Source organism: Microcaecilia unicolor, chromosome 6 (assembly GCF_901765095.1).
Source record: "Microcaecilia unicolor chromosome 6, aMicUni1.1, whole genome shotgun sequence".
Taxonomy (NCBI): Eukaryota; Metazoa; Chordata; class Amphibia; order Gymnophiona; family Siphonopidae; genus Microcaecilia; species Microcaecilia unicolor.
In genome coordinates, this window is record NC_044036.1 from 183,918,448 (window position 1) to 183,932,086 (window position 13,639).

The 13,639-nt window shown below is 42.6% G+C and overlaps 1 protein-coding gene across 2 annotated transcripts in view; it reads right to left on the reverse strand.

Annotated features, from left to right (window-relative positions):
• The window catches only part of TRAIP (TRAF interacting protein), a 216,729-nt gene that overhangs the window by 96,677 nt on the left and 106,413 nt on the right, over positions 1-13,639 (reverse strand). Inside the window, exon 9 of one of the 2 annotated variants that reach the window (XM_030207476.1) lies at positions 7,921-8,007. In XM_030207476.1, coding sequence (XP_030063336.1) covers positions 7,921-8,007 — 87 coding nt within the window. Of the gene's footprint in view, positions 1-7,917; positions 8,008-13,639 lie in introns of both variants that reach the window. The other variant, XM_030207475.1, reaches the window with a different exon arrangement.

Genomic DNA, 13,639 nt, shown 5'->3' on the forward strand with positions numbered 1-13,639 from the left:
AAGTTACAAGAGATTGCAGAAAGAGGAAGACAGGAAACAATATATGGAGAAGCTAAGAGAAGCTGGCAGAGTAGCAGGAAAGCAAAGATGCAAATGGAAGAAAAATAGCCAGTAAAATAGGAGGACAAGACTTTTTTTTTTTTTTTTTTTTTTTAAAGATATGCTAGTGATAGGAGGAAATGAAAACGTGGCATTGTGAAACTGAAGGTTGAAAGGAAGGAATACATTTAAGTTGATAACAATAAGGAGGAATTGATTAACAAATACTTCTGTTCTGTGTTCATAGCTGAAGAGTCAGGAGGAGGACCACAGAACACAAACACAAATAGGAATGGAGAGACGATAGTCCCTAAACGATTTTCAAAGGACTGTATTCACAAAAGGAGCTAAATGAAAGGTGGACAAAGCAATGGGGCTGGAGGATATACATCCAAGGGTACTGAAGAAACTTAGGAAAGTTCTGGCAGCTCCACTGGCTGACCTTTACAATGCTTCCCTAGAGTCGGGAGCGATCCTGGAGGACTGGAGAAGGGCAGATGTGGTTCCTTTCCACAAAAGCGGAAGTAAGGAAGAGGTTGGGAACTACAAACTGGTAAGTCTGACTTCTGTTTTAAGTAAATTAATGGAAACACTTTTAAAACAGAGAATAGTAAAGTTTTTGGAATCCAACAGATTACAAGACCCAAGGCAACATGGTTTAACTAGAGGCAGGCCTTCTCAGACAAATCTAATTCATTCCTTTCACTAGGTGACTAGCAAGTTGGATCGAGGGAGAGCACTTGGTGTATTTAGATTTTAGCAAAACCTTTGACATAGTTCTGCATAGACAAAGAAATAAACTGAGTGTCCTCGGTATGGACCCTAAAGTGACAGACTGGGTTAGGAACTGGTTGAGTAGAAGACAACAAAGGGTAGTGGTAATGGAGCTCACTCTGAGGAAAGAGATGTTATCGGTGATGTGCCACAGGGTTCAGTTCTTTGGCTAGTTTTTTTTTTTTTTAATTTTTGTAAGCAATATTACTGAAGGGCTGACTAATAGGGGTTGATTCTTTGTAGATGATATCGAAATCTGCAATAGGCAGACACCCCTGATGGTGTGGATAACATGAGGAAGGACTCAGTGAAGTTTGAAGAATGGTTCAGAATTTGGCAGCTAAGATTTAATGATAAAAAATGCAGGATCATGTATTTGGGCTGCAAAAACCCAATGGAACAGTACAGTTTAGGGGGAGAAGAGCTTTTATTTCTTTCTAATTTCTATTCCGAACAATCCTGCATTCTTAGTGGATTACAAATTTACATACACAGTAATAAAACACATCACAAACCTCAGATCAAAAACATAAATCACAAATAACAAAAATTGTTTCCATAGCCGAAAGAGAAGAGAGACTTGAGTAGGATTGTACGTGATGATCATAAGCGGCAAATAGGTAGAAAAGGTGACAACAAAAGCAGGACGGATGCTTGGGTGCATAGGGAGAGGCATGGCCAGTAGGAAAAAGGGGTGATGATGCACCTGTATAAGACTGGTGAGACCTCATTTAGAATACTGTGTAGAATTCTGGAGACTGCAACTTCAAAAAGATATAAACAGGATGGAATTGGTCAAGAGGACAGCTACTAAAATGGTCAATGGTCTTTGTCAAAGTGTATGGGGACAGACTTTAAAAGATCTCAATCTATATAAATATCTACATGGCACAATGCACAGGAGGCGAGTCTCTTTCAATTGAAAGGCAGCTATAGAATGAGGGGGCATAGGAGGAAGGTGAAAGGGGATAGATTCAGAAGTAACCTGAGGAAATACTTCTTCACGGAAAGAGTGGTGAATTCATTGAACAGCCTCCTGGGGGAGGTGGCGGAAATGAATATTGTATCTCAATTCAAGACAACTTGGGACAAGTATAAAGGATCTCTAAGGGAGTAAAAGGGAGAGTAGATGGGCAGATTGGATAGACCATATGCTCTTTATCTGTTTTCATTTTTCTGAGTTTCTATAAAATCTTCCACTCCACCACATAAATGGCCGTGTTTTCCTTCCTTCCTCTATTTATGGAGCAGTTTGTGAAACTGTTTAACTTTTCACCTGCTAAGCAATAGAGACAGATGTGATCTGGGCTAGCAGCGAGCAACTGCGCTAGTTCTAGTGCACTTTCAACTGCTGGTGAGGAAAGTTGAGATTCTGAACTGGGCAGAGAGGTGTTTCTTAAAAGCTGTGCCACGTTTATGATTTAAGGAGAAAATTCTCCTGAAAATGTGAAATATGGACTTGCACTGGAGTGTTCTGAGGTAGTGGGAAGCAGTATTCTATAAATCTGTATTAAGCTACCATGAAGATTTTTGTCAGGAAAACATATTAGGTGTATGTCATTTGTATAAGTACTTCACCCTCCACTCCTGGGCTCCAGAATCTCTCTTCTACCTTTAACCCCCTTCTCCCTCAAACACAAGCTTCTTACCTCCCACGAACAAGGTAGCATACTGCCTCCTCTAATCTTCCTGCTTCCGAGGGAGCAGAAGCTGGCAGGCCTTGAGTATGCATAGACGCTCAAAGGTCCAATCCAGCCGGCCTGCCTACTATGCAATTTGTCACCCCTTTGAATAATGTCACCTGAATGTAAGAATACCTCTGGCCTGTTTGTCTTTGGAGAAATTACCAAAAAATATAAAGGGAAGGAACTTTTTTCAGCGCTGTGATCCTGGGTATTCGGTTAAGTATTGGGGTCTCTGTTTGCCGTTTTTCTTTTTAATGAATTGTTATAATAAAATAGAAAGCCACAGCTTTAGAGGCAGATGATTAGTACATTTAAAAGTGCTACAGATTTAAAATAGCTGTGGGCTATAAAAGATCCAATAGCCGTTATTACTGATATATGATGTCTCTTTGCTTCATGATAAGAACATAGTAAATAAAATTTAAAAAATAATCATTTAATAGTAGAAATGCATATTATGTGGGCTAGAGTGCCATTTACACAACTGGGATAACTCCTGTATTTTTCTGTGATACTGTCCTTGGAGAAATGACAATTACCTGGAGAAGTAGTGAACGTCAAAGGAAGAAGAGGAGTGAGACTGAGATAGAAGGGGTTGAAACCCACAAGGAGAGGAGAGTGGCAACTTGACACCACCACAGCAGCCAACAAGGTGAAGAATATGAGGGTAACCTCCATGACAGAAGGCAGCAACTGAAGCAGAATCTTCGGGGAAAAATCCAAGTCTCTGTTAGAGCAAGGAGATGCAGAACATAAGAGATAAACCGGTCATGAATGTAGGAAAACCTATTAGAGAACTGAGCAGACATTTCACTGGGCACATGAAAAAGGGAGAGAAAGGAGAGGTTGTGGTCTGACCTGCATAGGCAGGATGAGAGTTGATTTGGAGAGTCAGGTTGGGGTTGATATCCTCAGCGGAGAGAAGGAGCAAGAGTATGAAGGAGAGGCATAACAGTGATGAAGGTGAGATGTGCTCATACAGAATGGAGATGGCTGAATGAAAGGAAAAAGACACAGAAGCTTGAAAGCTGAGGAGAAAGTAGAAGATAAATGGCTGGTGAGGTGATGAAAGAAGAAAATGGACAATCTGTTCTTGAGGTATGTAGTGGTTCGAGAAGGGGAATAAGACTGGGAAGAGTTGACCTCAGAAAAAGAAAGAGTGGTAGGGCCATAGGAAATAGAATGAGTAGGGAAATACAAACCTATAGATATAAAACATGGCATGTGCTGTCACCAGAATGAGTGCGGGTAAGCAAGACTGGAGGCACGAGTGGTGCAAGGTGGATCTGGGTGTCATCTTGGAGGATTCTGGGAGGAATATACAGATGGGCTGTAAAGCCTTCCAGTACCTGGCACTTATCTTCAGATTCTCAATCTACATAGCGAGGGAAACAGGAGGGGAGAGAGAGGTCGAGTCTGACCACTTACAGAGGTCCCTTCTGCATACTCAACAGGTCCACTGTGGGGAATAATAAGAGGTGCCTTTCTTCTTGGCATGTGTATATGTATATGTTCAGCCTCATACTGATGGCCTCTGAACGTTCAATGTACATAACTTATCTGGCGCAGGGACGATCTGGTAGCCAGGGCACGGACCTTAGTCTTTTACTGGCAACCTGCTCTGTAAAATGCCAGTACGTGCAGTTCCTTTTTCATCTCGAGGGGGGGGGGGGGGGGGGACTGGCTACTACATGATGGTGGGGGCAAAGAGTGTTGCAGTGTACGATCAGAGTTATCAGCTGGGCCCTTCTTGAAGCTGCCACATGTTCCTGCTCAGATGTCATTCCTGGGATCATATGTGCTCCCCCCTTCAACTATCCTCCTATATATCTTGTATGTTCAACCCCCTCCCCCGCAGAGTAGGCTATTGACACTCAGAGGGGTATCAAGCACGTTGGCCATCTTCCTCCCACTGTTTCAGCATCCTTTGTCACTCCTGTGAGCCTCTAGACTGTGCAGTGTTTCATATTAGTGTTTAATTCAGAGGAATGTTTGGTTCTGGCTAGTGAACCAGGCAAATGAATGACAGTGCAGCTTCCGGGGTCCTGGCCTCCCCCTTCACCAACAGGTACATGTGTTGTCATATTTAAGCACCTATTGGTTAGCACTGGATGGTTGAGGTGGGTTGTTCCATTGTGAGTGCAACTAGATTGTTTGTTTTGTATCATTTTCGCATATTATCTCTACTCAAATGCCCTTCCCCAGTCTGTGGAACACCTGCCTATGACTTGCATGTGGAACTTCTGATAGAATGGAGACACTGTCAGACACATCTGGCCTAGTTCACCCTGTCCCCCCGTTTGACACTTACCTCTCTGGGGTTGAAGGCTCTCTTATTAAAGCACCTGCATATCTTCTTAGCTTTCGTCTTCTTACCAGGTACTAGATACAGTTGGTCTTCCCGTCCTAGGAAGAGCCTAAGAGGTGGGTGTCTGCAGCACCAAAATTTTGTTTTCAATACACGACACACGTTTGCAGATATGTGTGCATATTTATGCACTTTATCGTAGGTGGGCATATCCTTTTGTCCTATTCTACAAAGTGCAAGCATATCGATGTGCACTTTACAAAATACAGGTATACATCTGGACAGGGCTGTGTTTGCACATGCCCAAATAATTGTTTATCAGGTTCTTGATATACCACTTTTCTTTGGTACAATCAAAGTGGTTTACATATTACACATTATTCAGCCACCTTTTATAGCTTACCCTCTCATAGTCTGCTGGGATGGACAGAAAGCAGATACAAAGGAAACATCATAGCTTCTTTTTGTCCTCTACTAGAGGACTCATGGACCTGCCTACCCTCAGACCCTTCTCCAAAGTATTCCACTCAGTTATGATCATATCCTTGTTTTCCCTATGGCTGGGAAGGCTTTCACTAGCCCTGCTAACAATGGGTTCTCTTTGGAACTCATCTCTGAAATTTTCAATATTGCCAGCACCTTTGTAATCAAGGTCAGCAACTGTTTGGGTGGGGAGGGGAGCATGAACAAATTTGATGCAAGAAACAGTGTTTTCTATATCTTCATCCAGATGCTCCCTGATGGTTCCTTCAGGTACTGGGTATGGTCCAGGGACTGAGAGCCGGAGCCCTAAACCACAGGAGCATATACTGATCTTTTCTTCAAACAGAAGGCTTGGTGCAGGAGGAAAACAAATTCAGGAGAAAAAGATACTTGAACTCCCAACCTACAGCTGGCCTTCTGAGTAGAACCCTCCACCTGTGCCCTAGCGGGATCAGCACAAAAGCTGCTCCATGCAGTCCTGAACGTCCACTGCTGCCAAATCCAGGTCTGACTCAGCCCCAGTTAACTCCTGTGCTAACAGTGTCCACCGTTTCTGGCACTAGAAACAAGGTCCCCAAAGGTGTGCATCATAACTAGATACTGCTTCTCCTCATAGGCTCAAACGATTATTCCAAACTCACCTCTGGGACACCGCAGGAACCCTGTCCTGGACCAAACTCCTATTCAGCTGCACTCCTCAGATTTCCTCTTCTTCTATTTCCATTGGTTGCTCACAAGTGAACTTTGGTCCCTTCCCAAGAGTAAGTGGGGGACAGTTAATTCTGCAGCCATACATCCCTTGTCCAACAGGAGAGATGTGCAGAAAGACCTCGCCTAGCCGAGTTTGTACTCCAAGAGTCCCAAGACCAGTAACCAGCTAATCAAACTCTCTTGTAGACTGACCATCCATAGGAAGAGAGACCAAGAATGCTCAGCTGCTGGAGGGACTTACATGCTGCACAGAATCACTTGCCTACCATGTGCTGGAGACATAAAAGTACTGGCTGTCAGCGGCTGCAGAGGACCCTATATAGCTCTCCATCTGCTGACAGGGATTATAAACCTATACAACAGGACTGATCTGGATGAATAAGCAGGTCTATTTTCAACATTTAGAGGCTGCAGCACTGCCTAAATGGACATATACGTATATTTAAAACTATTTCAAATTATTTACAGCTCATCCTGCTGCATACTGGCCTCTGTGCATTCCCAGTGACTAGTTTTATTAAGTGGTATAGGATGAATCCTAGTAAGTTGATAGTTTTTGTTGTTTTATAAAGCAATTAAATGGAGGGAAGGTTTAAATTTACAGTGATTATAATTTAATTGTAATGTGGTTGGAGGAGGCGGCTTAGCTTTAAGGGATACTGATTGTACAACAATTTTTATTTTATGCTGCTTTTATGGCTTTGTTTCCTGCCTAAATCCCAGCAAAGAGAGGAAAGATGGAAAGAGAGAAAAGTAGGCACGAAGATTTCATTTTACATTCATACTTCCCACATCTCATTTGTGACCACCTCAAAGAAGATGCAAATGTACACTCCAAGATAGGTGCCCCATTTTCTGATGTCTTTGGATTTTCAAAGGGAAACTGCAGGAATTTCCCTTTCAAAACATTTGTCGTTCCATGTTTACTTTAAACTTGTCCCCTCAAAGTTTAATCCCAGCACTACATACCATCAATAAGACATTAAGGGGCCCTTTTACTGAGGCACGCCAAAATGTGGCCTGCACGGGTGTAGGCGCATATTTTGGATGCACGCAGGTCCATTTTTCAGCGCACCTGGAAAAAAGGCCTTTTTTGTGGCCGAAAGTGGATGTGCAGCAAAATTAAAACCAGTGCGTGTCCATTTTCTGCCTGAGACCATACCGTCACCCATTGACTTACCGGTAAGGTCTTACATGCTAACCAGGAGGTAAGCGTCAGTGTGCGTAAACTGCCGATTACTGCCGGGTAAGTGCCACACGGTAGAAAATAGAAAATATTTTCTACTGCGTGTTTTGGACATGCATCAAAAATGGAATTACTGCCCGGGGCATGAGGTAACTGGGCAGTAGTTCCAATTTCACGCACGTTCAACGCACATAGTAAAAGGGCCCCTAAAACTTCAGTACACTTCTAGGGTTGTAATCACTGTGTTACATGAAGAAAAGGTTTGTTGCGAACTAAATGAATAACATTTATTAAAACAGTAATAAAACCTCAGCAGAAAGAAAGCTGTTCACAAGAAAAGGTAGTTGGGGACCTGCATAAAGTTTCATTTTAACATCCTGCAATGCTAAGTAGGAGATGAGGGTTTTGATTTTTGTTCGACTTCCTATTTCTTGACCTGGAAGTGCTTGATCATGCGCATTCATAGGTACTCAGTTAGGGAATAGGAAGTACACTATTGGACAAAGGTGATCCAAAAACTATTTTTTATACGGATGCCAGTAGCAGGGAGTAGTTCTCAAAACAGACTGAATTCTGCATCTAAGGTTACAGCAATATTTGGCCTGTGTGACTAAGAATAATCTGAAAATCCTGGAGACTGGGCATGGTGGCCATCTTATGAGAGGTGTATGGGAAGTGGAAAAATAAAATGGAAAACAAGTTTAGGATTACCACAGTTTCAAAGTGCTCACCACAATTTCCTGGTCTGCCTTCCTCAGATCTTTTTCTGAATCAGTCAGCTCTTCCTTTGTCTTGTTTAATTCTAAGACAGTCTTCTTTAACTATAAGAAAATAAATATTTTATAGCTTCTCATAACTAACCATGAATACATTTAATAATGCCTATTTATTGACCCACACCACACACACAGAGGCAACGACATTGCTTTCTTCACCATTTATCACTGAGAATAAAATTCTAATGACATGCAATGAAGAATATAAAAGCATAATTATTTCTATCATCTGCAGCCATTATGAAATGTCTCTTCATATACTGAAAAGGCAAGTCTGACTGCTGTGGTCCATACCATGATAATGTCACAATTAGACTATTGTAATGACCTATACACTGGTCAAACCAAAAAGAATTTGCACCAGTTCCAACTAATTCAGAATGCTGCAACACGACTGATAGAAGGCTGCAAGTATTATGACCATGTGACACCCTTCCTGCAAAAACTACATTGGATACCAACACCTTACAAGGCTAAATTTAAAACTCACGTTTGATTTTCAAAGTCTTCAGACAATATGGGCAAGAGCAGCTAAAACATAAGTTAGTGATGCTCCTTGACAGGACTGTAGAGGGCTATCTATACATTCATCAAAAGAAATTGTAAGATCTAATATCCACCAGCGAGCCTTCTCAGAAGTAGCCCTCAAACTCTGAAACTTACTCCCAGAGGGGACTATGTCTCTAACTCAAGCCTATTTCTACTTGAGGAAGCAGGTGAAAAAGTCTGGCTCGTCTTCCAAAACCTTTAATACATGTGGTGATCGACTATCCACTCACTCCGTACCTGGACTAGATAGTTGTAAACCCTGTAACTTAAGCCAGCTCCTCATCTCTTACTCAAATGAACATATAATTTGCCTTCAGTTTAGCCATCCATCTATTTATCACAATCGACTGTACCACCCATCTTGCTCCATCTAGACATCTCAACTGCACTTGCCCCTTGGCATATTAAGATGGTCTTATTGTATTGTACAGTGTTAGCATGTTATTTAAATGCCCTAATGCGTGCCTATTAGGTATTTCATTGGTACTGTGCGGACATCATATCTATGTTTTTTTTAATGTTCCATGCTATTATATCATTTGTATTTATCATATTTGTTGTTCAATAGTGCTGTTAAATGTATTCATTTTTTACCTCTTACTGTTGGATCAAAATCGTGAAGAGGAGAGTGAAGAGAAACATATATGTGTTCTGCCCTTTTCATCTTTGCTTAAATATATAGTACGATCAATTATGACCCATTGGCATATCCTGCAGATGGATGCAATGTTTGAAAATAAACCAGTAATTGTTTTTTCTAGAGCTAGAAATATAGGCGAATTGCTATCTAGGAAAAAGAAAGAACCTATAGGGAGAGTTGAGGTGTCTCACCTCAGTTGTTGTGGGCATTGCCAATGCTGCTCACAATCACTGATGGGACCAACATGGATGGATCCGCAGACTAAACGGGTCATTATCCAGCTTATAATCGAACGAGAAAAACGCCCAAGTTCCGACCTAAATCAGGAGATGGACGTTTATCTCACAAAAACGAATAAAGCGGTATAATCGAAAGCCGATTGTTGGGCGTTTTCAACTGCACTCCGTCGCGGATGCGGACCAAGTTTATGGGGGCGTGTCAGAGGTGTGGCGAAGGCGGAACTGGGGCGTGGTTATCTGCCGAACAGAGATGGGCGCATTTCACAGATAATGGGACAAAAGTATGCGTTTTTAGCTAGAATTTAGGGCACTTTTCCTGGACCCTGTTTTTTCACGAATAAGGCCCCAAAAAGTGCCCTAAATGACCAGATGACCACTGGAGGGAATCGGGGATGACCTCCCCTGACTCCCCCAGTGGTCATAAACCCCCTCCCACCTCAAAAAATGATGTTTCACAACTTTTTATTTTGACCCTCAAATGTCATACCCACCTCCCTGGCAGCAGTATGTAGGTCCCTGGAGCAGTTGTTAGGGGGTGCAGTGGACTTCAGGCAGGTGGACCCAGGCCCATCCCCCCCCTACCTGTTACAATTGTGCTGCTTAATGCTTAGTCGTCCAACCCCCCCCCCCGAACCCACTGTACCTACATGTAGGTGCCCCCCTTCACTCCTTAGGGCTATAGTAATGGTGTAGACTTGTGGGCAGTGGGTTTTGAGGGGGATTTGGGGGGCTCTACACACAAGGGAAGGGTGCTATGCACCTGGGAGCTCTTTTACCTTTTGTTCTGTTTTTGTAAAAGTGCCCCCTAGGGTGCCTGGTTGGTGTCCTGGCATGTTAGGGGGACCAGTGCACTACGACTCCTGGCCCCTCCCACGAACAAATGCCTTGGATTTATTCGTTTTTGAGCTGGGCGATTTCATTTTCCATTATCGCTGAAAAGCAAAAACGCCCAGCTCACAACTTGGCGAATAAAACATGGACGTCTAATTTTTTCAAAAATACGCTTGGGTCCGCCCCTTCACAGACCCGTTCTCAGAGATAAACGCCCATGGAGATAGGCGTTTCTGTTAGATTATGCCCCTCTAAGTCATGCTGGACTACAGACTGTTCTAACCTCAATGGTAATATACATCATCCAATGTCCATGTGATAAAATTTATATTGGTAGAAGTAAACAAGCAGTGAAATTACGTTTAAATGAACATAAGTCACGAATTGTAACTGAGAAGATGGAAACTCCGTTGGTCCAACATTGGATTAAATCATGACCTCGAGTGGATGACACTGCTGTAATGGGACTGGATGATGGAGTTAGCTCCTTGAGCGTGATTGGTGCTCTTTTCAGAACAGCTGGTGATATTTAAACACTAAGTATATAAAGACTAAGACGCTGCAACCATTTTGTAAACTCAGCGGGAAATGAAGATGCAGTCTATTTTTTAGTGGTACAATGGATAAAAAGTTTGCTTGATAGAAAACTGACATTTTGTGAAGCTTATAAAGATTTAATGGTTGGCTTTTTTCTGCAGGAGACAGTCCTTGATACAGCAATTCTGCGAAACATGGATTCATGTTGGCATGAGAAGTCTCCTCCATTATAATATATAGAGAATTATGAGCTAAAGAAGAAGAAGCTTCCAAGCTAAATAATTTGATTTTGAATAAGAGTTTTTTGATAAAAAATAACATAAGCAAATATGGATCAATGATGAATACATGCCTACTCTAAGCAAGGCTTGGCTCCATAGATTGAGCCATAGTAGTGGTGTCATGCACATCTGATAGATCCAATAGTGCTACTAAAACTAATTGTATTATTCAAAGCAATTTTTCAACTTGCTAGGAGCTGAGTATTTTGGTTTGGAGTTATAGGAGCCCCCTCTGCTGAAAGAAGTTATCGATACTATCAATACTGAGCATTTCTGAACTTAGGCATTTATAACTCACCTTCTCCCAATAAGGTTCAAAGCCGAATCACAAAAGGCTGGTGAACAGCACCAGGAGCAAATACAATAAAACTTTACGTTAGGTTACAGTTATTGAACAAGAGATATGTCCAATTTCATAGTAACATAGTAGATGACGGCAGAAAAAGACCTGCACGGTCCATCCAGTCTGCCCAACAAGATAAACTCACATGTGCTACTTTTTGTGTATACATTACCTTGATTTGTACCTGTCCTTTTCCTGGCACAGACCGTATAAGTCTGCCCAGCACTATCCCCACCTCCCAACCACCAGCCCCGCCTCCCACCACCGGTTCTGGCACAGACCGTATAAGTCTGCCCAGCACCATCTCCGCCTCCCGCCACCGGCTCTGCCACCCAATCTCGGCTAAGCTCCTTAGGATCCATTCCTTCTGAACGGGATTCCTTTATGTTTATCCCACGCATGTTTGAATTCCGTTACCGTTTGTCTACAAAACAAAACAAAAAAATAAAAAAAAAATAAGAGGATAACAGCAAATTGCATGGGGAAGGGCATTCCAAATAATTTTAACAAATTGGAAAAAAATTGAACTTTCTAAAAACCGTTTAACATGTAAGCCTATAATAGATGGAAAACGTAGAATTTTGCAATCTATAGAGGCACATAGACACACAAGTGAGCCCCAAAGTGTGATAAGTTACACCTAAAGAAAGTACCTCTGTAGAAAGAGTTAACTGTCTGAGCACTGCTCTGATAGTATTATATGAAATATACAAGATATTTTTTAAATAATCTGAGCTTCAACAGGCAACTAATAGTAACATAGTAGATGACTGCAGAAAAAGACCTGCATGGACCATCCAGTCTGCCCAACAAGATAAATTCATATGTGTATACCTTACCTTGATTTGTACCTGTCTTTTTCAGGGCACAGACCGTATAAGTCTGCCCAGCAGGATTCCCCGCCTCCCAACCACCAGTCCCGCCTCCCATCACCGGCTCTGGCACAGACCGTATAAGTCTGCCCTCCACTATCCTCGCCTCCCCACCAACCCCTCTTCCCCCCACCTGCTCCGCCACCCAATTTCAGCTAAGCTTCTGAGGATCCATTCCTTCTGCACAGGATTCCTTTATGTATATCCTACGCATGTTTGAATTCCGTTACCGTTTTCATCTCCACCACCTCCCGCGGGAGGGCATTCCAAGCATCCACCACCCTTCTCTGTGAAAAAATACTTCCTGACATCTTTCCTGAGTTTGCCCCCCTTCAATCTCATTTCATGTCCTCTCGTTCTACCGCCTACCCATCTCTGGAAAAGATTTGTTTGCGGATTAATACAGTTCAAATATTTGAACGTCTGTATCATATCACCCCTGTTCCTCCTTTCCTCCAGGGTATACATGTTCAGGTCAGTAAGTCTCTTTTCATATGTCTTGGAACGCAAATGCCATACCATTCTCGTAGCTTTTCTTTGCACCGCTTCTATTTTTTTTTAACATCCTTCGCAAGGTACGGCCTCCAAAACTGAACACAATACTCCAGGTGGGGCCTCACCAATGACTTGTACAGGGGCATCAACACTTCCTTTCTTCTGCTGATCACACCTCTCTCTATACAGCCTAGCAACCTTCTCGCTACGGCCACCGCCTTATCACACTGTTTCGTCGCCTTCAGATCCTCGGATACTATCACTCCAAGATCCCTCTCCACCTCAGTACCTATCAGACTCTCACCGCCTAACACATAAGTCTCTCGTGGGTTTCTACTCCCTAAGTGCATCATCACTTTGCATTTCTTCGCATTGAATTTTAATTTCCAAACCTTAGACCATTCTTCTAGCTTCCTCAGATCCTTTTTCATGCTTTCCACTCCCTCCCGGGTGTCCACTCTGTTGCAAATTTAAGTATCATCCGCAAATAGGCAAACTTTACCTTCTAACCCTTCGGCAATGTCACTCACAAATATATTGAACAGAATCGGCCCCAGCACCGATCTCTGAGGCACTCCACTACTCACCTTTCCCTCCTCCGAGCGAACTCCATTTACCACCACCCTCTGTCGTCTGTCCGTCAACCAGTTCCTAATCCAGTTCACCACTTCAGGACCACCGAGTTTATTTAAGAGCCTCCTGTGGGGAACCGTGTCAAAAGCTTTGCTAAAATCTAAGTAGATTACGTCCATAGCATGTCGATGATTCAATTCTCCAGTTACCCAATCAAAGAATTCAATGAGATTCGTTTGGCACGATTTCCCTCTGGTAAAACCATGTTGTCTCGGATCTTGCAACTTATTGGCTTCCAGAAAATTCACTATCCTTTC